This window comes from Podarcis erhardii (assembly GCF_964252035.2).
Source record: "Podarcis erhardii genome assembly, chromosome: 13".
In the NCBI taxonomy this organism is placed as follows: domain Eukaryota; kingdom Metazoa; phylum Chordata; class Lepidosauria; order Squamata; family Lacertidae; genus Podarcis; species Podarcis erhardii.
The window spans coordinates 37,212,377-37,234,954 of NC_138502.1; the positions used below are offsets into that span (position 1 = coordinate 37,212,377).

General features: G+C 46.2%; 1 protein-coding gene and 1 long non-coding RNA gene across 2 annotated transcripts in view; one reads left to right on the forward strand and one right to left on the reverse strand.

Moving 5' to 3' along the window:
* Positions 1-1,006: 1,006 nt before the first annotated feature.
* Positions 1,007-17,061, forward strand: JOSD2 (Josephin domain containing 2). The gene is made up of 5 exons (XM_081838302.1): positions 1,007-1,159; positions 3,300-3,484; positions 6,449-6,574; positions 8,813-9,007; positions 15,542-17,061. Exons 2-5 carry the CDS (start codon positions 3,345-3,347, stop codon positions 15,642-15,644), a joined length of 564 nt encoding a protein of 187 aa, XP_081694428.1. The 5' UTR covers positions 1,007-1,159; positions 3,300-3,344; the 3' UTR covers positions 15,645-17,061.
* The window catches only part of LOC309328316, a 29,497-nt gene continuing 13,499 nt past the window's right edge, over positions 6,581-22,578 (reverse strand). Inside the window, exons 2-3 of the long non-coding RNA XR_014150767.1 lie at positions 21,826-22,172; positions 6,581-6,822 (exon numbers count right to left, since the gene is read on the reverse strand). This is a non-coding gene — a long non-coding RNA (uncharacterized lncRNA). The remainder of the gene's footprint in view (positions 6,823-21,825; positions 22,173-22,578) is intronic.

The following is a 22,578-nucleotide window of genomic DNA, read 5'->3' on the forward strand; positions in this document are numbered from 1 at the left end:
TGTACATCCACATGTGGTACCTCTGGATATGAACGGGATCTGTTCCGGAGCCCCGTTTGCATCCAGAAGCAAACTAACTAGCGACAGCACATCTGCGCATGCACACATTGCTTTTTGACGCTTCTGCGCATGACGTCATTTTGAGCGTCTGCGCATGCGCGAGAGGCAAAACCCGGAAGTAATGCGCTCCATTACTTCCGGATTGCCACAGAGCGCAACTCGAACATGCTCAACATGAAGCATATTCAACCCGAGGTATGACTGTACAGTGGTACCTCAGGTTAAGTACTTAATTCGTTCCAGAGGTCTGTTCTTAACCTGAAACTGTTCTTAACCTGAAGCACCACTTTAGCTAATGGGGCCTCCTGCTGCCGCTGCGCCGCCAGAGCACGATTTCTGTTCTTATCCTGAAGCAAAGTTCTTAACCCGAAGCAATATTTCTGGGTTAGCGGAGTCTGTAACCTGAAGCGTCTGTAACCTGAAGCGTATGTAACCCGAGGTACTACTGTATATGGTCGTATTAAATCAAATAAAAAATATTTCAAACCCCCCCCCCCCCGTTTTATTGGTTTTAAACAAAGACAATAACCATTAAGCACTGATCCAGCAGCGCATCTGACGGTTTGCATTAACCACTGTCCCTACAGACGTGCAGCTGCGCAAGCTATTTCCAAATGAGGAATTTGCAAGGTAAATTCCAAGTTGCTCGCAGCGGACGGCGCAGGAGCCCTGCCCTTCTGCCCCTGACCGGGCCTTGACTCTTTCTCTTCACTCTCCTAGACTATATTATTATCATTAATTTTATTTTTCTGTTCACATTTGCTTGGCCTTCTTGGCCATTCAACTGCATTGCCACCCCGTTGCCATAGCGCGCTTTGTGGCTTCTGCGTGCACCGCGCCTGCAGTTCGTCTCCGCCCACACGACGTACGTCACCGGCGCAGATCTGGGGGGGGGGGAGGAGGTTTCGCCGCGTTTCTTCCGGCCGGCGCCGCGAGGCATGCCGGGAGCTGAAGTCCCGCCGCCCTCGCCCGGTGCTCGCCGGGAATGGTAGTTCTCCGCCCACGCCCTTTGCACTGTCAGCCTGGCCTTGAGAGGAAGCGGCTCCCGGGGATGGGCACGGCGCGGAGTTTTAGTTGCTGGAGTCCCAGCTTCGCGAGGGTAAGATGCTTTTATTGTTATTATTGTTGTTGTTTTTCTCCCCCTGGGAAGTCTGGGTATTGTTGGCCAGGCTATTAAGCTGGCTGGGGAAGGGGATTTAAAAACAACAACAACAACAGGGGAGGGTTTCTTTTAAGACTGGGGGCTTTACCATTAACTAAAACAACTGCGCTTTAGAGCATGTACAGAGTGCTGCCAGCCTGCTAGCGAAGGATCAGCAGCTCCCCCCAGTGCAGCAACCTATTAAATTGCGATTGGGGAAAGTTTTCTAGCGAAAAGAAAAGGACTGAGCTGTAAGCTCGCTCTCTGTATTTTTAAAAAAATATATACAAAACTAATATGGTTGTATCTATGATTGGGATTAAGAAAAATTTCCTGGTGAAATAGAAGACTATGAGCCGCCAGCTGTCATGTAGGCCGCTAGACTTTTTAATAATATGTTTATAATTGCTTTTGGAAACTCACTTTGGGCATGGGGAATTAACCGGTAACTCTCCTGTCCAGGCGGTTCGATGTTGTTTGTTTGTTTTATTCGTTTAGTTAGCTAAAAATCTATACGCTGCTTGCTTTCAAAGAAAAACAGCAGCCCGCAAAGTGCTTTGCAAGAAGATCAGGCGATAAAATCCAGGCGCTTTGAAACGTAACGAAAGTTAAAATGCTAAAACAGGTTCAAATTATCTCAACTTCCTATTCATTTACTAAATTTGGATGCCGTCCTTCGTCCGGTTTACAACATAAAAATACAGGGTGGAAACACAAAATACACAACGAAATGAACCAGTATACCTCCCTGCCCCATGCTTGTCTTCACTCAGAGTAGGACCACTGGAATTAAAAGGCAGGAGTAATTTGGGGGTTCTTTAGTTTCTGTGGATCTGCTTTCACAGTTTGAATGCAGCAGCCCTGTGTCTTTCTTCTTAGCATGTATACTGGTAGCTACTATATTTTAGGGAACCTTTTTAAAAAGCCAGTACAGTTGTGACATGAATTGGCACTGCTTTGCTGGCATTACCTTGCTTGCTTGGGGAACTTAGCTAGTGAGGACTGGTTTGGACAATTATAGCTTTAGCAAATTGCAATAGAGCTCTTCTGTTCCTGTTAAAACAAAATAAAGTAGGGTGGAAGGGGGAAAACGGTTTTGATCTTTAAACGTTAAGTGCCTTTAGTCTGCAATCCTAACACTACTTACCCAGGATTATTGAATTCAATACAACTTACATCAGAGTAGACAGGGTTCTGCTGTATATTTTGGAGGAATGACTGTTTTAGACCTAATGGTTCAAAATGCTTTCGGTGAAGTCAGTTTTAATGCTGCAGCTACATTAGTTGCATGAATTTTATGTGAATTTTGATCATGTATTTGATCATGTGAAAATTGTATCATGTATTATATTTTGTTGTATTTTAATTAGTTGTACGCTCTTCTGTGACTGCTGCATTGAAGGGCAGTATAAAAATACAATAAATAATAAATTTCACCAATAAATGGATCTTGGTGTGATTTCTTTAAGCACTCTTTTTTTTTTTTACTACTCTAGTGGCTAAAATATTTGGTTTCTGTGTGGCTTAGTAATATGTGTTTTGATTCTTTCTCTTCCATCTCTTAGACTTTAGGAGTATTCATTTTTGTGGGGCCATGTTATTTGTTGCATTTCTGCCATGGAAGTTTACATTTGTCGTTATGCACTTGTGGCTTCTGTTGTTGATGATGGTCAAAGTCTCAGCAGTGATTGGTTGGGACTTCCCTGATGCTGGAGTCGGGTGGGAGCAGGCAAGAGAGTCTCTGGCTGCCATTGGTTGAGCTGCTGTGATGCAAGAGAGGGGGCGTGGCAGGTAGGAATGCCTTGGAGATGAGTAGAAGAGAAGCCAGGTGACTTGAGAAGGTGTTAGGCTTAGGGCAACTTAAAAGAGGTTCAGAATAGGCAAAGGGGTAGCCCAGAAGACCAAAGGAAGCCGCTTGAGAGGGTAAGGGAAATGATGAGACAGAATGGGCAAAGAGGAAAGGGGCCAAAGTGAGAAAGGCCAAGGAACACATAGTTGATGTGAAACTACCAGCCAGGCAGTAGCTCACTAATGCAATTGCATTGATTTCCCTGCCTTCTCTGTCTTCTGTGATTTCATCATTGGACTTTCTTTCCAGGGCTGATCTCTTGCAGGAAGAACCTCTTGGACCTGCGTAGATGTGATGTCCGGGTCCGGACGAAACGAAGCTCCTGGGGTTTACCATGAGCGGCAGCGGCTGGAACTGTGTGCCGTCCATGCCCTCAACAACGTCCTGCAGGAACGAATTTTCACGCAAGAGGCGGCAGATGAGATCTGCAAGAAGTGAGTGGCTGGAACGTCTTGTGCTTTCGCCTCTCGCTAATAACTCTGTATCTGCTTTCAAGATTCCCAGAGGAGACTTTTCTCTGCATGCAGGATCCTTTTATCAATGCCCTAACAGCCTTTCAGCTCTGTAAATGGCTTATTACAGTCGCCTTTTAAAATTCCCCGACAGTCAGTTGTTTTTTCAAGGAGGGAGGGGGAGAGGAAGGCGAAGGCTGTATCTCCTTCATATTTCCTGCTGTGCCCCCCAATCTGGCAGCCTTGAGGACTAGAACCTCCAGGCTGGCTGCTGGAGAACCCCACAGACAGCCCCCACAGTACCATGAAATGCATGTGAGCAGTGTAAGAAACTCAGATATACAGTGGTACCTCGGGTTACAGACACTTCAGGTTACAGACGCTTCAGGTTACAGATTCCACTAACCCAGAAACTGTACCTCGGATGAGAACAGAAATCGTGTGGCAGTGGGAGGCCCCATTAGCTAAAGTGGTGCTTCAGGTTAAGAACAGTTTCAGGTTAAGAACGGACCTCTGGAACGAATTAAGTACTTAACCCGAGGTACCACTGTATAAGCTAGGCGCCAAACAGCTCTCTAAACCAAAGTTACAGTTGCCATAATGGAATGTCTCATTGCCATTTAGGGGCAGGGCAGCTCTAAAAACTTATTTTTCAAATGATGGACTGTCTGTGATTGATTCTCAGTTATAGATCTGGCTAGGTCAGATGACAACCTTGAGCTAGGTTAAGAGCTTTGAGAACTTAAAGAAGTAAAGAAGCTGGATGCACGGACAGTCCCCCCCCCCATATATATATAGGCTGATTCCAACCTCTTTCTTGATGGTAACTGCTCCTGCCCAGGCTGCCCAGAAAAAGCATTTTGGTTCCAGAAATTCATTCCGATTGTGCAGATAAAATACAACTGATGGAATTCTACAGGATGGGGTGTTAGTGTGTGAAAGAAACAGTCCAGATCCAATGATCCCCAGGCATGCACCTCCAGATGGAGGCATCATCCTGGCTCCCAGGCATCTTCTCCGAGCCAAAAGCGGTCAAAAGCGATGGCTAATTTTGAACACTGCGTGTGAGGTTTGGCATAGCTTGTGCTTAACTAGCTTTCAGTGAATCATCTTTAAAACACAGTTCTGCATCGGCACATGGTGGCGCATCACCCCTTCCGCTTGGCGTGGACCTGCCAGTCTCTTCTCGTGCGCCTTTAAATTCAGGAGTGCTGCACTAGGGTAGGGCACTAATTCTGCGTGTCTGTCACCAAAGGGATGGTCCACCTGTGCCCTTGACAGTTGATGGATGGACTGGGCAACTCCCAAGGTGTTTTGCGGGAGACGCTGTTTCCTTTAGTCACTTAAATCCACTGGTCATCGTGGTACTTTAATTAGCACAGTGCAGATATATATCTTGCACTCGGCAGCCACTCCAGCGGATGGAACAGGTGTGAAGTCAGCATCTGAAATACTGCTTCTTTTGCCATATAGATCTGTTGATTGATTGTTCATTTTTATACAACGTTGTTCGGGGCAAGCACGCCTCCCTGGGGTATAATATTTCTCCGGAAAAGCAGAGGAGGCAGTTGAATAGAAAGAAGTACACATCCTTTATTCTCGATATATTTTGAGGGTAACTCTCTCTGGGGACAAGTTTCTACAAACTTGAAATGGGCAGAAAGAGATCAGGATGTGTGAAACGCACATATTTTATTCGGCACAAACTTAGGAGAACCAAAAATCTGCAGGTTGATAATAAATGAGTAAATTTGCAGGATGATAGAAAAGAAATAACAACAGCTACATAGTAACATCATTGGGCTGGTGCTTTTACAGAATAGAAGAAAGAATTGTATTCTCTCTTGGAGAATACAATATAGCATTTGACAGAGGAAGATGGAAATGGGGCTGGGGGATTTTGCAATGCAATTCAGTAATGATGTACTTAGGTTAAATCATACATATGGACTAAGGGGTTGTGCTGACCACAGAAGGTGGGTATTGAGGAGAGACAACATGATGTGGTTAAAGCCCTAAATGCCCTCAGCCCTGTATACCTGAAGGAGCATCTCCACCCCCATCACTCAGCCCAGACACTGAGGTCCGGCTTCAAGGGCCTTCTGGTGGTTCCCTCACTACGATAAGTGAAGCTACAAGGAACCAGGCAGAGGGCCTTCGTGGTAGTGGCAACTGTCCTGTGGAACACCCTGCCATCAGATGTTAAGGAGTTGAGTAATTACAGTGGTACCTCGGGTTACATATGCTTCAGGTTACAGACTCCGCTAACCCAGAAATAGTACCTCAGGTTAAGAACTTTGCTTCAGGATGAGAACAGAAATCGTGCGGCAGTGTCGCGGCAGCAGCGGGAGGTCCCATTAGCTAAAGTGGTGCTTCAGGTTAAGAACAGTTTCAGGTTAAGAATGGACCTCCGGAATGAATTAAGTACGTAACCAGAGGTGGTACCTTGGGATGTGAACGGGATCTGTTCCGGAGCCCCGTTCACATCCCAAACGGAATGTAAGACGCGTCTGCGCGTGTGCGGGTCGCGTTTCGCCGCTTCTGCTCATGTGCGAGATGTCATTTTGACCATCTGCGCATGCGCGAGTGGTGAAACCCAGAAGTAACGCGCTCCGTTACTTCCGGGTCTTTGTGGAGCGCAACCCGAAGCGTATTTATCCCGAGGTATGACTGTATATAACATTTAGGAAACATCTGAAGGCAACCCTGTAGGGAAGCTTTTTAAGGTTTAATGTTTTACTATGTTTTTATATATGCTGGAAGCCGCCCAGAGTGGCTGGGGTGACCCAGTCAGATGGGTGGGGTACACATTAATAATAATTCGAAACAGTGATTCTTGGATTGGGGTCCTGCACTGATCCCAAGAATTTCCCTGTGCCTTATTCTTTCACTGGTGTCCAGCCCTCTGATTCTTACAATGAGTCCCTCCTTCCTTCCCTCCAACAGGCTGGCCCCAGATGCCAGGTGGAACCCACACCGCAGCTTTCTGGGAACCGGGAATTATGATGTCAACGTCATCATGGCAGCTCTTCAGAGTGTGGGTCTAGAAGCCATCTGGTGGGACAAACGGAGGTGAGGAAAGCAGCAACCTTTGCTTGGTGTTGTGTATCTGCTTCCCATGGTGCAGGCGACTTTGCAGGCTCTCCATCATTTCTCGGCTTGCCATTGCTACGGTGGCCGACTTGCCACGCTCCTTCCTTCTCCCTCCCATTGGCAGACCCTCTTCCACCTTCCTCTTTTAGCTTCTTTCTTTATTATGTTTATGGGATGCCTTTCTGCCGAATTGCTGGGGGCCACGGCTGACAATCTAAGGTGCAATTCTATTATATGAAAGGAAAACAGAATGAGAAGTGAAGGGAGAGGCGGGAGGGGGAAGGAAACTAAGCAGAGTTGCATAGCATCTTCAGGTCTAATAACTGGATGGAGTGGTCACTGCAGTGATAGCGTTTGGAGAGAAAGAGGGCAGCCAATCGGCGTCTAGTCCCAGCTGAGCTCATGGAGGGGCTCTTGTTGGCTCAATGCGGCAGGAAGTGTCCCCATTTCACCTCCCCATGTTACCTGTGTGCATGGAGATAAATTGTGAGCACCCGAGGTGAGTTGGTCTGCGCTGCAATGTTAAGTAAGGAAGGCCAAAGTCTCATGGAACTAGAGGCAGCCGCTGAAATCTCCCACCATTTGGTCTTTTTATATGATTGCAGTCCCCATAGGGTAGGCATGTACAACAGGTCAACCGCAATAGACACAAGATTTACCCACCCTGGAAGAATGGCAGATGAAAGTAAAGGACTATATGGAATTGGTGGAAATGACTGGCAGAATCCGAGACCAGGGAGAAGAGTTGGTGGAAGAGGACTGGAAGAAATTCAAAGATTATTTACAGAAACACTATAAAATTTTTGAATGTTAATGATGCTGGAATGAAATGAAGTGGTTTTAGCAATAAGGTAAAATAGGAGTATGTAAAATTGGATTGATATTAGACGAAAATTTGAAGTTATATTAGGTGAAGACAAAGAATTAAGAGTAAATTAAGAGTAAATAAAGAGGGTATGGATTTGCTGAAATAACTGTTTAACTGGAATACAAAAAAGGGAGGCGTGAGGAAGTCATGAAAATAAGCAAATGAATGATAAGATATCAGAATGAGGGATTTTTATTTTTTTCATTTTTTACTTTTATGTTAAATTTTGGTTTTTGTATTCCTTTTGTGTTTTTTGTTTACTGTGTATTGTTTGGTAACCCTTTTACTTTTTGTTAAAAACTTAATAAATATGATTTAAAAACACACACACAAAAAAACAGGTCAACCGCAATTTACCGGTCGATTGCGGGGCGTCCCTCATCTTCCTCCCCGCAAAAAGCTCAACAACTTTGGTCAATCTAATGAGTAGATCGCTGCCAGTTTTGTTATAGTGGGAGTAGATCGCAGTCTCTTGGTAGTTGGACATGCCTGCCATAGGGTGTTTTTGTTGTCCTCTACCGTGAATTGCTCCCATTTAAAAAGTTGGACCTGGAATTCTGGAGAATGTGGAAGTGACATTTTGCTGCCAGATAATCTCCTTTCCCAAGGACTGACTGTGTTGAGACCAGGGTGGATTAAAAAAAATTAAATCAGATTTTTAAAATTTAAATCGGATTTTTAAAATAAAATGCTTTTGGAGGAAAAATCTTTCTAAATATCATTTTGTATTTGTTACATTATAGTTCAAAGGCTATTCATCAGGAAATAAGGATATGTGTAAGTTTTTCATGTGTGCTAAAACTCAGTCTAAGGTTTTTTTTTAATTGTTTAGCCACATCAGTTAACAAACATGGATACATGTGCTATAATGTTACTGTTTTAGTTCAATAAATCGTTTAAATTATTATTAAGGAAATGATTATTTTTCTCTTCCCAATAAAGTATGGCAGAAAAGTTGTCCAAATATAAACAGTTAACTTATTAAACTTCACAATAATTTTGTAATTATCGGTCTATGTATTTCTAATAGTATAACCAAAACAGTAATTTTTGATATAACTGTAAAAGCTACTCTGAAAATTTATTATTCCGAAAACGGAACCTCCATCTGGTTGTAAATATTAAGATTATACCAGCAAGAATGAGTTTTTCTGTAAAAAAAGAAAAGAAAAAAGATTTAAATCAAGTCTTACTGACTAGTGATTTAAATCAAATCCACCCTCGTTGAGACCTGCCTTAGCTTCTCAACAGCTCGACACCATTGAGTTTCTACGAGTCACTTGAGAAATCTGTCTCTCTCTCTAGAATCCTATCCTCTTTGACAAGTCTCATCTCCCTTTGTGCCTTAGGCCCCTAGAGCAGCTGTCCCTGGAAGGGGTTCTTGGCTTCATCATCAACGTCCCGTCCAACGTGTGTCTGGGCTTCCTGTCCCTCCCAGTGAGGCGCCGCCATTGGATCGCCGTGCGCCAGCTTGACGGCACCTACTACAACCTTGACTCCAAGCTGAAGGGTCCGGCTCCAATCGGTGGTGAATCTGACCTCAGGTACTGCTCCTGTGGCTGGTTTGGGGACGACTACTGTGTAGTGCTGTGGGTTAAACCACAGAGCCTAGGACTTGCCGATCAGAAGGTCGGCGGTTCGAATCCCTGTGACAGGGTGAGCTCCTGTTGCTCGGTCCCTGCTCCTGCCAACCTAGCAGTTCGAAAGCACGTCAAAGTGCAAGTAGATAAATAGGTCCCGCTCCGGCGGGAAGGTAAACGGCATTTGCGTGCGCTGCTCTGGTTCGCTAGAAGCGGCTTAGTCATGCTGGCCACATGACCCGGAAGCTGTACACCGGCTCCCTCGGCCAATAAAGCGAGATGAGTGCCGCAACCTCAGAGTCGGTCACAGGGGTCCCTTTACCTTTACCTTTACCTTTACTGTGTAGTCCCAGTGAATTATTTTTAAATACTTTATATCCTGCCTCCATTATCCTCCTCGTGCCCAAAGTGACTAAGAGTTGGCTTACACCAAAGCAGATCATGCAGTGGAATAGAATTTATAGTGTGAGAAAGAAGACCTCAAAGCTCATTTTGCTGATTTAAAGGAATCCACTGCAATAGCATTCCTGCTAGATGGCTATTCGGCAATAAATAAGAAATACATTATAACCTTACTGGAAAACCAAACACCATCAGTTTTGGAGGTAAACGTTGCTTAAATAACAAGAGCATCAGAAAACTCGGTTAAAAGACTTCTGGGATAGTCTTGCCGTCTCTTTGCCAGGCTTCTAGAAGAGTATGAAGTGTTGGGTCCTGACAAGCTTCCTTTGGAAGGTTATTCATAGGATCACAGAATTGTAGAGTTGGAAAGGGACCCCAACGGTCATGTAGTCGAACCCCCTGCAATGCAGGGAACTCGGCTAAAGCCTTCATGGCAGATGCCCAGACAATCTGTGCTTAAAAACCTGTGCTTTTTATCTAAAAAGCCTGGCTTCTAGTAGCTGTTCATGGTATGTCATTCAGCAGTGGGAGAGAGCAAAGGTGGAGATGGAGAAGGAATATACAGGAGGAGGAGCCTGAAGATACATGGGTCCCAAGAATACTCAAGGTGGTAAAAAGAATTTGTGTAGTTTTAAAATCTTGCCACTGCCAACATGTAAAGGAGGGTCTCCACCCCCATTGTTCTGCCCAGACACTGAAGTCCAGCTCCAACGGCCTTCTGGCGGTTCCCTCACTGCGAGAATGAGGTTACAGGGAACCAGACAGAGGGCCTTCTTGGTAGTGGTGTCCACCCTGTGGAACGTCCTCCCATCAGATGTCAAGGAAATAAACAACTACAGTGGATGCTCGGGTTGCAAACGTGATCCATGTGGGATGCACGTTCGCAACCCACAGCGTTCGCAACCCGCGTCTGTGCACGCGCAGGTTGCGATTTTGTGCTTCTGCACATGCGCAAAGTGTGATTTAGCGCTTCTGCGAATGCGCAACCGCCGAAACCCGGAATTAACCCGTTCCGGTACTTTCAGGTTTCGACTATCGGCAACCTAAAAAAAACGCAACCTGAAGCGGCTGTAACCCGAGGTATGACTGTATCTGACTTTTAGAAGACATCTGAAGGCAGCCCTGTTTAGGGAAGTTTTTAATGTTTGATGTTTTATTGTGCTTTTAATATTCTGTTGGGAGCCGCCCAGAGTGGCTGGGGAAACCCAGCCAGATGGGCGAGGTATAAATAATACATTCTATTATAAATTTATCATTACTATTATGGTTTTGTTACTCTGAGCTGCCAGCATGAAAGACATATTTGAGAGAGATATATCTGGGAGATGTTACTGCCACCACCTCTGTAGCCCTCCCATTCCTGAGCTCAGAGGAAACTGACGTTGTTCTCTGGACATCTTTGGGATTCACAAAGACACAAGCCAAACAGCCCACTCACTGCCTTTTGAGTTACACAAGGGAACTCGGCAGCGTGTGACAAAGGTACGGGATTCAGAACCAAGTTCACTTCAAGCAGCTGTGCAAGGATAAATGCAATGCTTTATTCAGAAGGTTGCAAGTGCTCCTCTTCCCACACACACTTATGCGGGATTTATGTTCTGGGCCCCCGCACGCATAAGTGAAATTGCATAAAGTGGGGAACCACCCCACTTCAATAGGGAGGGCGTGTGGGGAACAGAGAGAGAAAGAGACTCATATATGCCGCTGCAGCTGTTGCCTGGAAGTCGCTCGGGGTCGCTGCCCAGCCTGTCCCGAGTCTTCCCATATTGAGGGCCGCTGCCCAGCACACCTTCCCCCGCTCATTTCTGAGCAGCAGCCCTGAGCGAGAGAAGACCAGTTAATTTATTAATTACACAGTGACCCATGTAAACATGGTTGCATGTGAGTGAAATGTATAACATAAGCGTAAGAAGGGACGTCCTATCCTATAAGAGGGCGTGGGTGGTGCTGTGGGTTAAACCACAGAGCCTAGGACTTGCCTATCGGAAGGTCGGCGGTTTGAATCCCCATGACGGGGTGAGCTCCCGTTGCTCGGTCCCTGCTCCTGCCAACCTAGCAGTTCGAAAGCACACCAAAGTGCAAGTAGATAAATAGGTACCGCTCCGGCAGGAAGGTAAACGGCATTTCCGTGCGCTGCTCTGGTTCGCCAGAAGCAGCTTAGTCATGCTGGCCACATGACCCGGAAGCTGTACACCGGCTCCCTCAGCCAATAAAGCGAGATGAGCGCCGCAACCCCAGAGTCAGTCATGACTGGACCTAATGGTCAGGGGCTCCTTTACCTTTACCTTTAAGAATCCTTTGCTGATAAAATACAGGCTTAACAGTATATGGTGTATTTGGGAACTGGGAGTACAGAATAGAAAATGGCAAAGCCAGCTTGCCTCACGCTAATACCAACCATTAGAGTCACACACCTCACTAGCAGATTTCATCCTGGCATGCATGCTTTTTGCAGTTTACGATGCTTCAGCCAAATTGGAGCTGTTAGACCCAGGTCAAAAACCAGTTTTAAAAAATAAATAAATCAAAAACTGCCTGGATACAGAAGGGTAGATTTTCTGTCAGCTTGTTGGATCCCGGGAACATATTACACCAGCTCTTGAGGGTTATGTGCTGGAATATGTGCTCAGTGGATTTCTGCACAGTCACTGTGACCTTGACGCAGTCTTGCATCAGACACGCAGGTGGCAAGATGAACTGATTTAATGAAACGTATTCCTCTGTGAAGACTGCGCCCGGAATCCTGAGCAAAAAGCCATTTTAAAATGAGGCTGAAAAGTAGGGTTCCTTTGCAGGAGGGGCAGGCAGAAGCCGGCCCCGAGGTACTTTGCAAAGTCTTGCTCTGGAAAGCAGTCGGGTCTCTTCCAGTCCCCATTTGCCTATCTGTCTGATGATATCCTTTGCATGATGGGTTAAGCCAGAGTTATACTGGGGAAATGGACCAGAGGGACCATAATGTTGCCCCATTTTTCTACTTGCAACTACTGATGCTGCAGAAGAGGTGCTTCTGTTTCTGCGGCTGATGAGAGGCAACGCCTGAAACCAGCTCATTGCCTAGGGCCAGAGTATCTGAAGAATGCTTCACCTCCATCGTTCAGCCAGGACACGGAGGTCCAGCTCTGAGGACCTTCTGGTGGTTCTCGCATTGCGAGAAGTGAAGCTACAGGGAACCAGGCAGAGGGCCTTCTTGGTAGTGGCACCTGCCCTGTGGAATGCCCAACTGGCTGACTTTTAGAAGACATCTGAAGGCAGCCCTAGTCCTGTTCAGGGAAGTTTTTAATGGCTTTTTTGAAGTTTTTTGTTGGGTGCCACCCGGAGTGGCTGGGGCAACCCTGTCAGATGGGTAGCATATGATGATGATGATGATGATGATGATGTTGATGATGAACCACCTTCTCCTGTAGGAACCTGCCCTTTCCCTGAGGTCCTCACTGAGGCTGTTTTCCAGGTTCCTCTTCCTTTGTGGAGGATAGACGGGTGGTCACTGGAGATAAATTGTCTTCAAGGTAGTGCCCCAACTTAGGGGATATTCTTTCCAGTGAGTCTTTTGGCAACCATCCTCCCAGTTAGCAGACACCGTGTTATAACTCAGGCTGCTAAAGAGTTCTGAGGGTGCAGTCCTTTTGTGTCCTTACTTGTGAGCAGCACCAGCTGAGCCCAGTGTTACTCGCTTCCGAGTAAGGGGCAGGCTAGCATATGGATTCCAGCTGCTCGTGAGGAAATAGCAGTAGCCCTGGAGTGCTTCGTTTCACAAGGTGATGCATGGATGTGTCACAGAGCAGGCATTTACTCTTCTCGGACAGCAGGTAATTGCTTTAAAGGTGACATTTGCCACCCACGATTTTTATACGTATTAAAGATGGTAAAGAAAAGAAATCTGACGGAGTGGGAGCCCTTGGCTTTTCAAGAGGATAAGATGTCAGTCCAGCAGCGACTTAAAAACAATTTCGTTCTGCTGAACTTTTGACAGGTAATAATAATGTGATAGGTCGTTTGTTTCCTGCCTGTTACAATCACAGGCAGTTGCCTTGCACCAAGTAAGAGCTTTGGTCCATGTAACTAAGTACAGTTGTGCACGGGATCCGTTCCAGAGCTCCGGTTGGATCCCGAGGAATTCGCAACTGGAGGTGCCTGTTCTGAGCATGCACATGCGCAGTAGAGTGCTTCTGCGCATGCGCACCTTGCAAAATCCAGAAAAATACTTCTGGGTTTGCCGCATGCATAACCCGAAGAATACGCAACCAGAGGTGTGCATATCAAGAGGTACCACTGTGTCGTCTACACCAGGAATGGGGACACTGTGACCCTCCAGAATGTTGGACTTCAACTCCCATCAACCCAGTTGTCTGGGATCATGGGAGTTGTAGTCCAGCAACAATCTGGAGGGCTACAGGTTCCCACTTCCCAGCCTACACTGACCACCAGAAGCTCTCCAGGATTTCAGAGAGAGATCTCTTCCAGTACTTACCTGGATATTCTGGGAATTGAACCTAAAGGCCCTTCTGCAAACAGTGCATGTGTTCTATCACTAGACTGTGGTGCTGCTGGTTCTGTTGCTGTGTGTCCCACTTTCAGAATGTATGTGACTGACTTTGGGTTGTAAGTTGCGTTGAAAACCTCACGGTGCAATGGCAAGTCATTAAAGAGGAACTAAATTGATAAAACCAGACCGACTTCTTGTAGCCAGAAATCATGCAGGCAATATTTTTTTTCCATTCTTTCATCGGATTCATGAAATAGAGTATCAAAATTGGGGTGTGCACCTAGCAAAAGGGTCATTTCAGGATCAACCAAGCTAACCACGTGAGGAGGCACAAGATGGTAGGAACGTGGAGAACACAGCCTGGTCATCTGGGGGCATGAGACATGAATGTCATCCATAATCTAAACAGCTGCTACAGCATCAAAGCATATAACCTCTTGCCCTCAAAAGCCACGGTTAGCCAGCTACTCCCCAGAGACGCTGCAGCGCCTTTTTGCCTTTGATAAAGACCAGCCCAGTAACTCTCCTGGAATTTTGTTCCTCCTCTTGAAACGCTACACCCCACTTGGAAGTCTTACTGGTGCCAGGCAAAATGAGCAATTTCCTTCTGGTGTGAGCTGGCAGCAGGGCAAGGGTGAAGTTTGGTAAACAGCCACGGCTATTTTGTGCTGCGACGGTTCTGCAACTGGAATTCTGTCAATGGGTGTTTGGAGCTCGCTTTGAGAGGCCCTGCGAGATCCTGTTTGGGGAAGAACCTTTGACCACATGCCTTCTGTGCAGAATATCCCAGAATATTCAATTGCTGGTGTCTCCAGCAATCGCCCCCTGCACAAAACCCCCCAATTGTTACTGCTAGTCAAGAGTAATAACAACAGCAGCAGCAACAGCAATAACAATAATAATTTATTATTTATACCTCACCCATCTGACTGGGTTTCTTCAGCTACTCTGGGTGGCACCCAATAGAATATTTAAAACATGATAAAACAAACATTAAAAACTTCCCTAAGGAGGGCTGCCTTCAGATATCTTGGAAGTCTTGTGCCTTTTAGAAATCAGATACAGTCAAACCTCTTCTTACGTCTGCCTCCGCTTGCGTCCATTTCGCCCAACGTCTGCGGCAAACCCAGAAGTAACCGACGGGATTGCCGCCGTTCGCACATGTGCAGGAGCATCTATCGCTGTTTGCACATGCGCAGAAGCGCCAAAGGCCATTCGCACATGCGCAGGAGCGGGCAATCGCTGCCTGCACCTGCGCACAACGGCGCCTCTCCCAGCAACCCGTTTCGACTTCCAGATGGGCCTCCAAAACAGATTGTGGTCGTGAGTAGAGGTTCCACCATAGTTGTTTATTTCCTTGACATCTGGTGGGAGGGCGTTCCACAGGGCGGGTGCCACTACCGAGAAGGCCCTCTGCCTAGTTCCCTGTAATCTCACTTCTCACAGCGAGGGAACCGCCAGAAGGCCCTTGGAGCTGGACCCCAGTGTCCAGGCTGAACGATGGGGGTGGTGACACTCCTTCAGGTATAGAAAACACTGAGCTAGATGGACCAATGGCAGCTTTCTACATTCCTGTCCATGACCTCTTCTTCCTTCCCTCTTCTTCACCACAGGGTGTTCCTGCAGGAAATACTGTCCCAGGGCCCTTGCGAGCTGCTGCTGGTCGTGCCCCATGAGTCGAGCGAAGCGGGGAACTGGCTGAGCACAGTCAGGTGACCCCTGGTGCCTATGGATTCCCCGTTGGGGCCTGCCCTGAAGCACTCTGCCCCACCCTGTTGTGCTGGCTGCTGCATGCGTTGTGGGGGAGGAAGAAGCTGCACGTCCTCCCGTTTCTACACTGCCAGTCTGGGAGTGACAGTACGAGATCCGTCCTCCTCCCCTCTCCAGGAAATAGGAGTCCCCAGCTTCCCCCTTGCTTTTTAAAGACTTGGCCTGTCCTGGGACAGTGTGGAATAAAGGATGCAGTCCCCAAATGGTGGCAGGTCTCCTGGTGCGACCAGTTAAGACCTGTGAGATGAGTCATGCTATGTCTTCCAACAGCGACCAGCCAGATCTTTGAAGGGGTGTGTGTGTGTATATGTGTCTAGCTTTACAGGCAGGCTATGATGGTTCTGTCCAACCCTTGTGCGTTTCCTGGCATGTGGCAGTCGGTGATATAAATGTGTCTGACTACCCGGTTCTGCTTCCGGCCACTATGGCATAGCAGACCTCTCTTCTCTGCTTATACGTGATCCCTTTTGTGAAAAGCCATTTCTGCTAGTGCATCACAGCGAGTTCCTTGCGCTAAGCAAGGACTTCCTTTGCCTTTTGCCTTAAATCTGCTGCCTCTTCCTTTTGGAGCGAGGTGCTGGGTGTCTCCAAAGGAAGGATATTGGGAGGGGCAATTTGCAGGGCATCTCGTTTTCTTTTTTCCTGCAGAAGGCTGTAGGAATGATATATGGGGTTAACAACTCTCGAGTGGCTGTCTTGACGAGTGAAGTTGGGAAAGAGAGAGAAAAGGAGTGTGAAAGTGCAATTTTGTTAGCACGTCCGGGGAACTGGGGTGAAGTTGGCTAGAGGAATTATTGGGCTGGAGTCGCAGATTGGCTTGCACAGAGATGCAGGGCTGCAAGCACTTAACTCCTGTGCCCATAATTGCTGGCTAACAAATTCAACCAGGAAGCTTCTCCCAACAAATGTTAGGCTTTGGGGGAAATCTGTCTGTTGGATTTCTACCTGTTCCAAAGCACAGGTTGGACTGGGGTAGGGGGAAGAGGTAGGTTTTTGTTTTTATTTTTGTGGGTGGAGGGAATCTTCTTAAAGGAAAAGTTGTGTTTCTCATCCTCCAGGAGGAAAATTGCAAAGGGGTACATGGCGTTCCTTGCAGTAGGTCAGAAATGAGTGGGAGCTGCGCAGCTTTTCCGTCGCAGTCAGGAAGTGAGGCTAGTACCTTGCCCAGCGCTCTCTCGCCCCCGACGTAATAACCCTTCCAGTCTTTATGCTTTGTTTAGCAATGTGTGCTGTCCTTTTCCTGACAAGGAAAATATCCCCCCTCTTCCAAAACCCAAGAACCTTTTTAAGTTCTCGGAAAACCGAAAAAGAAGGAAAAAACTAAACGATGAAAAACCAATAAAACGTGTGCTGGAGTTTGTGATTGTTCCGCGTGGAATGTATTTTTCTTCTTGCCTGGAATGGGCGGAGGGTGTCACACCTGCTTGCCCAGGGAGAGTCAGCCTGTTGTTTTGGAAGAGTCACTGTGACTGTGTTGGGAAATGCATGAGTGGAGTGGGAAAGGTTGTCTATTGCAGGTAAGAAACCAGTTCTGTGTTGCTAATTATATTAGTGAGTGAGTGAGTGTTCACCGCTTCACAGATGAAAACAGAGACACTCTCTTTGTATGCTGGTGCTAGCCCTCTTTTTTCATCAAAGTACGTTTATTTATTTATTCATGTACGTCTAGGGTTGCCATATTTCAAACAGTGAATATCCGGACAGATATTCCGGATATTCTTTTTCTTTTTGGGGGGGGCGCAAAATCACTTTTAAAAATGCCGTTTTTGAGCTATTTTTATGGATAAATGGCAAGATCAGCACTGCAGAAGTGGGCTGCCAAAATCCAGACGTATGGCAACCCTATGTATCACCATTAAAATATCTGTATCACTCTTCCTCTAAGGACGTCAGGCCAGTTTTCAATACAAAAACACAAAAATGCTTAAATATAAAAAAACAACCCCCATCCCCATTTTAAAAGACCACAGACTGTTCAATTAGCCAAACATCTAGAAGAAGAGGAATGTTTTTGCTTGGTGCCTAAATATCTGTAATGAAGGTGCCAGGCGAGCCTCCCTGCCCTGGGGAGACCATTTCACAAGCAGGGAGCCACCACAGAAAAGGCCCGTTCTCCAGACCTGTTGCGGAAGAGGCACATGAGGAAGGGCCTCAGGTGATGATTGCGGGGTCCTGGCCGTTACCATTGGCTTAGTGCATTCCTGCCTCCCCCTTATCTATTGCATTTGTTTATTAAACTGAAGAGCTACTATACAGAAGAGGTCAAAGGCTGGTTCTCTGCTTTTCCAGAAGGCAAAGCTAGGGTCACATTCATGCCATGCATTTAAAGCACTGTGATATCACTTTATAAACAGTCATGGCTTCTCCTGAAGGATTGTGGGAGCTGTAGTTTGTTAAGGATGCTGAGAGTTGTTGGGTGTCCCCTATTCCTCTTCTAGAGCTTTGATTCGCAGAGAAGGAATTGATTGTTACACCACCCTGGAATTTGGAGCTCTGCCAGGGGAATAAGGGTCACCCAACAACTCTTAAAGGGTAAAGGTAAAGGGACCCCAGACCATTAGGTCCAGTCATGACCGACTCTGGGGTTGCGGCGCTCATCTCGCTTTACTGGCTGAGGGAGCCGGCGTACAGCTTCTGGGTCATGTGGCCAGCATGACTAAGCCGCTTCTGGCAAACCAGAGCAGCGCACGGAAACGCCGTTTACCTTCCCGCGGGGGTGGTACCTACAGTGGTGCCTCGCAAGACGAAATTAATCCGTTCCGCGAGTCTCTTCGTCTTGCGGTTTTTTTGTCTTGCGAAGCACGGCTATTAGCGGCTTAGCGCTATTAGTGGCTTAGCGGCTATTAACGGCTTAGCGGCTATTAGCGGCTTTAAGAAAAAGGAAAAGAACTCGCAAGACGTTTCGTCTTGCAAAGCAAGCCCATAGGGAAATTCGTCTTGTGAAGCACCTCAAAAAACGGAAAACTCTTTCGAAAGTCTAGCGAGTTTTTCGTCTTGCGAGGCATTCGTCTTGCGGGGCACCACTGTATTTATCTACTTGCACTTTGACTTGCTTTCGAACTGCTAGGTTGGCAGCAGCAGGGACCGAGCAACGGGAGCTCACCCCGTCGCGGGGATTCGAACCACTGACCTTCTGATCGGCAAGCCCTAGCCTCTGTGGTTTAGACCACAGCACCATCCGCGTCCCAACAACTCTTAAGCGCCTTGAACAAACTACATCTCACAAATGTAGGGGCATATCTTCCAACATTCCTCAGGTGAAAATAGGGACATTTCTCAGTCGTCTTCTCCTCTTCAGCAGCTGTTACAACCTTCCCAAGGGAGGAGGCTGTGTAATTCCGAGATTGTCCCTGGAAAATCGGGACGCTTGGAGGGTATCCTGGCATGAATGTGGCCTAGATCTTCTGGGCTTAAGTTACACGAGTGCAGATTTTGAATGACCATTGGGAGAAATGCTCTTAACTGCTAAGAGCAGTTTTACAGTGAAACGAGAGGGGTGGCTGGAGGTGTTTTGGCAAAGTCTGAGCATCTATATGTCCAGGAGGAGGTTCAACTAGATGACCTCCAATAAGGATGGGGACATTTTTGGGGTCACAGGCCAGATATTTATGAGGCTCCCCCCTTCTTCTGCCTATCAATCGCCTGGTGGCATCAGGGGATTTGGTGCTTTGAAGTCCCAAAGAGGTTTTGCCTTGAAACAGCTGTGAAAGCAAAGACCCTTTTATTTTGCTGCCTCTGAGCTGCTTTGAAGTCCAAACTCACTTTAATCCCTAGGAATTAGAGTTTTGGTAGGATTTAGTGCAAGCCCCTTGCTGATGGAGGAAGTGCTTTTGTGCTGAAACTGCTTCTGAAATGGAAAGGCGGTGGGGAGGGAACTTTGTTCTAGCGGGGGTTTCCATTCTGCTTAGACTCGGGTTTGGGTTTGTGACAGTTCCATGCTTGATGTTTGGGTGCCTGGTGAGTGGGCCTGCATTGCCTGGGACAGCCACACTGGCCAAATTTGGCGAGAGGGGGCAGAGTTTCCCCACATTTTTATTTTTATTTTTTACCAACAACCAAAACACAAACAGTGAAACCCCCCCAGGCGGCTGGTACATTGGTTATACATAATCAATAATAACTTCAAATCAACCATATGTACAATTTTATATACGTTAACACTCCTCCATCCAGAAGGTTTATTTAACTTAACATTTTTTTTATTAACTTTTTTAAGATTTTTCTTTTACAAATCGTTCAAACACAACCATATTCAGCAATTTACAAGTTTTTGACTTCCACCAGCTCCTCCAACAATCCTCATATTTTTATATTTGATCCGCATTTCCTTTATAATATATTGCCAGTTTTAATATCCTTACATCTCATTTTCTCTTTACAATACCCTTTCTCATTATTTAACTTAACATTTTAATTGCCCCAAATTGTTCAAACCTACCCAAATAATTCAATATCTTCTCAAACCAATCCTCCTCTTTCTCACTGACCTTAAATCCTTTCATTCTGTGTATCTGCACAGTTAGATATTCTAAAATTATAATAATATTCAGTTTTTTCCTCCATTGGTTCACCCCTAACTCTTCTGCATTTTTCCAATTACTCACTATAACCTTTCTGGCTGCAGTTACCATCAATTTTACCCATTTACATTCCTCTTTTGTTTTTAACTCGGTACTACTCAGACTAATAAGAACCATTAATTTAGATATTCCCACCTTCCTACCCACAATTCCCGATATTTCTATACCAATCTGCTTCCAAAATGCATTAACTAACGGACAATCCCACCGCATATGACTGTATGTTCGCATCACGCCACTTAAGGCCCTATGAGGATGCTTCCAACTCTGTTGTGGTGCAGTGGGTCAGTGGATCTGGTTGTTAACCAGAAGGTTAGTGGTTTGAGCTCACCCAGGGATGGCTGTGGGCAGGATTCCTGCATTGCCAGGGGTTAGACTAGATGATCCTCAGAGTCCCTTTCCAGCTCCATGATTCCATGATTCTACGGTAGCCTCTTTTGCCCTTCCTTCTCCTGTGTTGTGTAGGAGCAAGGTGACCATAACTGCGTCCCAATATAGGAACACTTTAATCACTCGTGGAATCTGTTTATACACGTAATTGCAAACGCTACAGCTCTAACATCCAGCAATATGTTAGAATTGGGGACAGATGGCTATGGCTGGCGAGGGGGCAGGGTAATTTCATTCCGTTCTTGTTTAAAGGCGAACCCACCTCATTCGCCGTTTTCAAAACAAGATGTAATTTGAAACATGACCGTCCTTCACAATGTGCGGTTTTCCAAAGTTTCCAATGCGGTTCCCCAGCCATATAACATGCACACAAATGCATGGAATCAGGTGCACGTGAAAATGCATCTGTTTGTGAACGTAACATCTAAAAAGCATTATTGCCCCAAGCTTCTCTGCAAATAAAAAATAAAAATGTAAATTAGTCAAAACTGCATACAAAATGGTATAAAGAGAAATTCATATGAAACTGCTTGTGAAGTTTCATGATTTTTTTTTCTTTTTGAGCAAATTGATGCAGAGAACTGAATTTAAGACTGGAAAAATGGGAAACAGAGAACCTCCAAAATTACCGTATTTTTCGCTCTATAAGACGCACCAGACCACAAGACTTTTTGGAGTTTTTGGAGGAGGAAAACAAGAAAAAAATATTCTGAATCTCAGAAGCCAGAACAGCAAGAGGGATCTCTGCGCAGAGAAAGCAGCAATCCCTCTTGCTGTTTTGGCTTCTGGGATAGCCGCGCAGCCTGCATTCACTCCATGAGATGCACACACATTTCCCTTTACTTTTTAGGAGGGAAAAAGTCTTATAGAGCAAAAAATACGGTACATGTTCCTCTGGCATGGTGGAGGGGGAGCAGATTTGTGTCCGTATGTACCAATTTACATGTGGCGAATGTTAAGAGGCCAAGGTGTGTCTGCCCTCTCCCATCAGCAGTTTAACTTTTTGAAAACAGAGGAGATTGGATTCTTGACTAACTTGAATGAAAAAGATATCTTCCCCAGAAGGCAAAATGAACAAAACTGAGAGGGATTTTTCCAGCCACAAGTATCAAGAAAGAGAAACTTTCCCCTATTTATGAAAGGGTCACTTGGAGTACCTGGGTGTTTTGATTGGTGTGGTGATGCTGGTGGGGTCAGCAGCGAGTGGGGTGGGCAGCAAGTGCACACATGCAGAGTTTCTTACTGGGTCAAAAGAAAGGCGAATAATGCTGTTAGTGTCTTAACCTCTTTGCAGAACCGGGCCCCCAGGCTGGTAAGAAGGACCAAACAAACTGGAGTGTCTTCTGGTCCTCAAGGCTCTTTGGTCTTCTCCGGAGACCTGTGTTGCCAGTTTGGCTTGCTCTGCGCCTCGTGAAAAGTGGGCCTTGGGTACTGGCAAATGTAGGTCATAGGGTAATAGGGGAAGGAGGGACTTTGCATGCACAGCCACTCTTGTCAGGGTCACCTGCAGCCAGTACAACAAAGCACAAAAACACAAAAAACCAAACCTTTCACTGATGAAGCAGTAAAGCTGCCTTCTCCTGCAAGCAAGCAAGAGAAACAGGTAGGCTGCATACCCCCCAACATTTCTCCGATGAAAACGGGGACATCCTAAGGGAAAGTGGGACATTCCGGGTTCAATCAGAAACTGGGAAGGCTTCTGTGCATCTGGGACTGCCCCCTGGAAAATAGGGACACTTGGAGGGTCTGCTAGCTGTAGAGATCTTCAGAACTCTTCGGACTAGATGTTTAAGGGGCAGAGAAGGACAGACATCTGGTTGAGGTCAGCCACGAAGTCTGCATTTTTAGTCTCCATTATTAAGACTGTGCAGAAGGGACGCGGGTGGCGCTGTGGGTTAAACCACAGAGCC

Excerpts from the sequence above, each read along its gene's own strand:
- JOSD2 (XM_081838302.1), top strand. The coding sequence starts at position 3,345 with ATGTCCGGGTCCGGACGAAACGAAGCTCCTGGGGTTTACCATGAGCGG. Across the intron at positions 6,575-8,812 it reads ATCTGGTGGGACAAACGGAG|GCCCCTAGAGCAGCTGTCCC; the intron begins GTGAGGAAAGCA and ends TTTGTGCCTTAG. Across the intron at positions 9,008-15,541 it reads GGTGGTGAATCTGACCTCAG|GGTGTTCCTGCAGGAAATAC; the intron begins GTACTGCTCCTG and ends TCTTCACCACAG.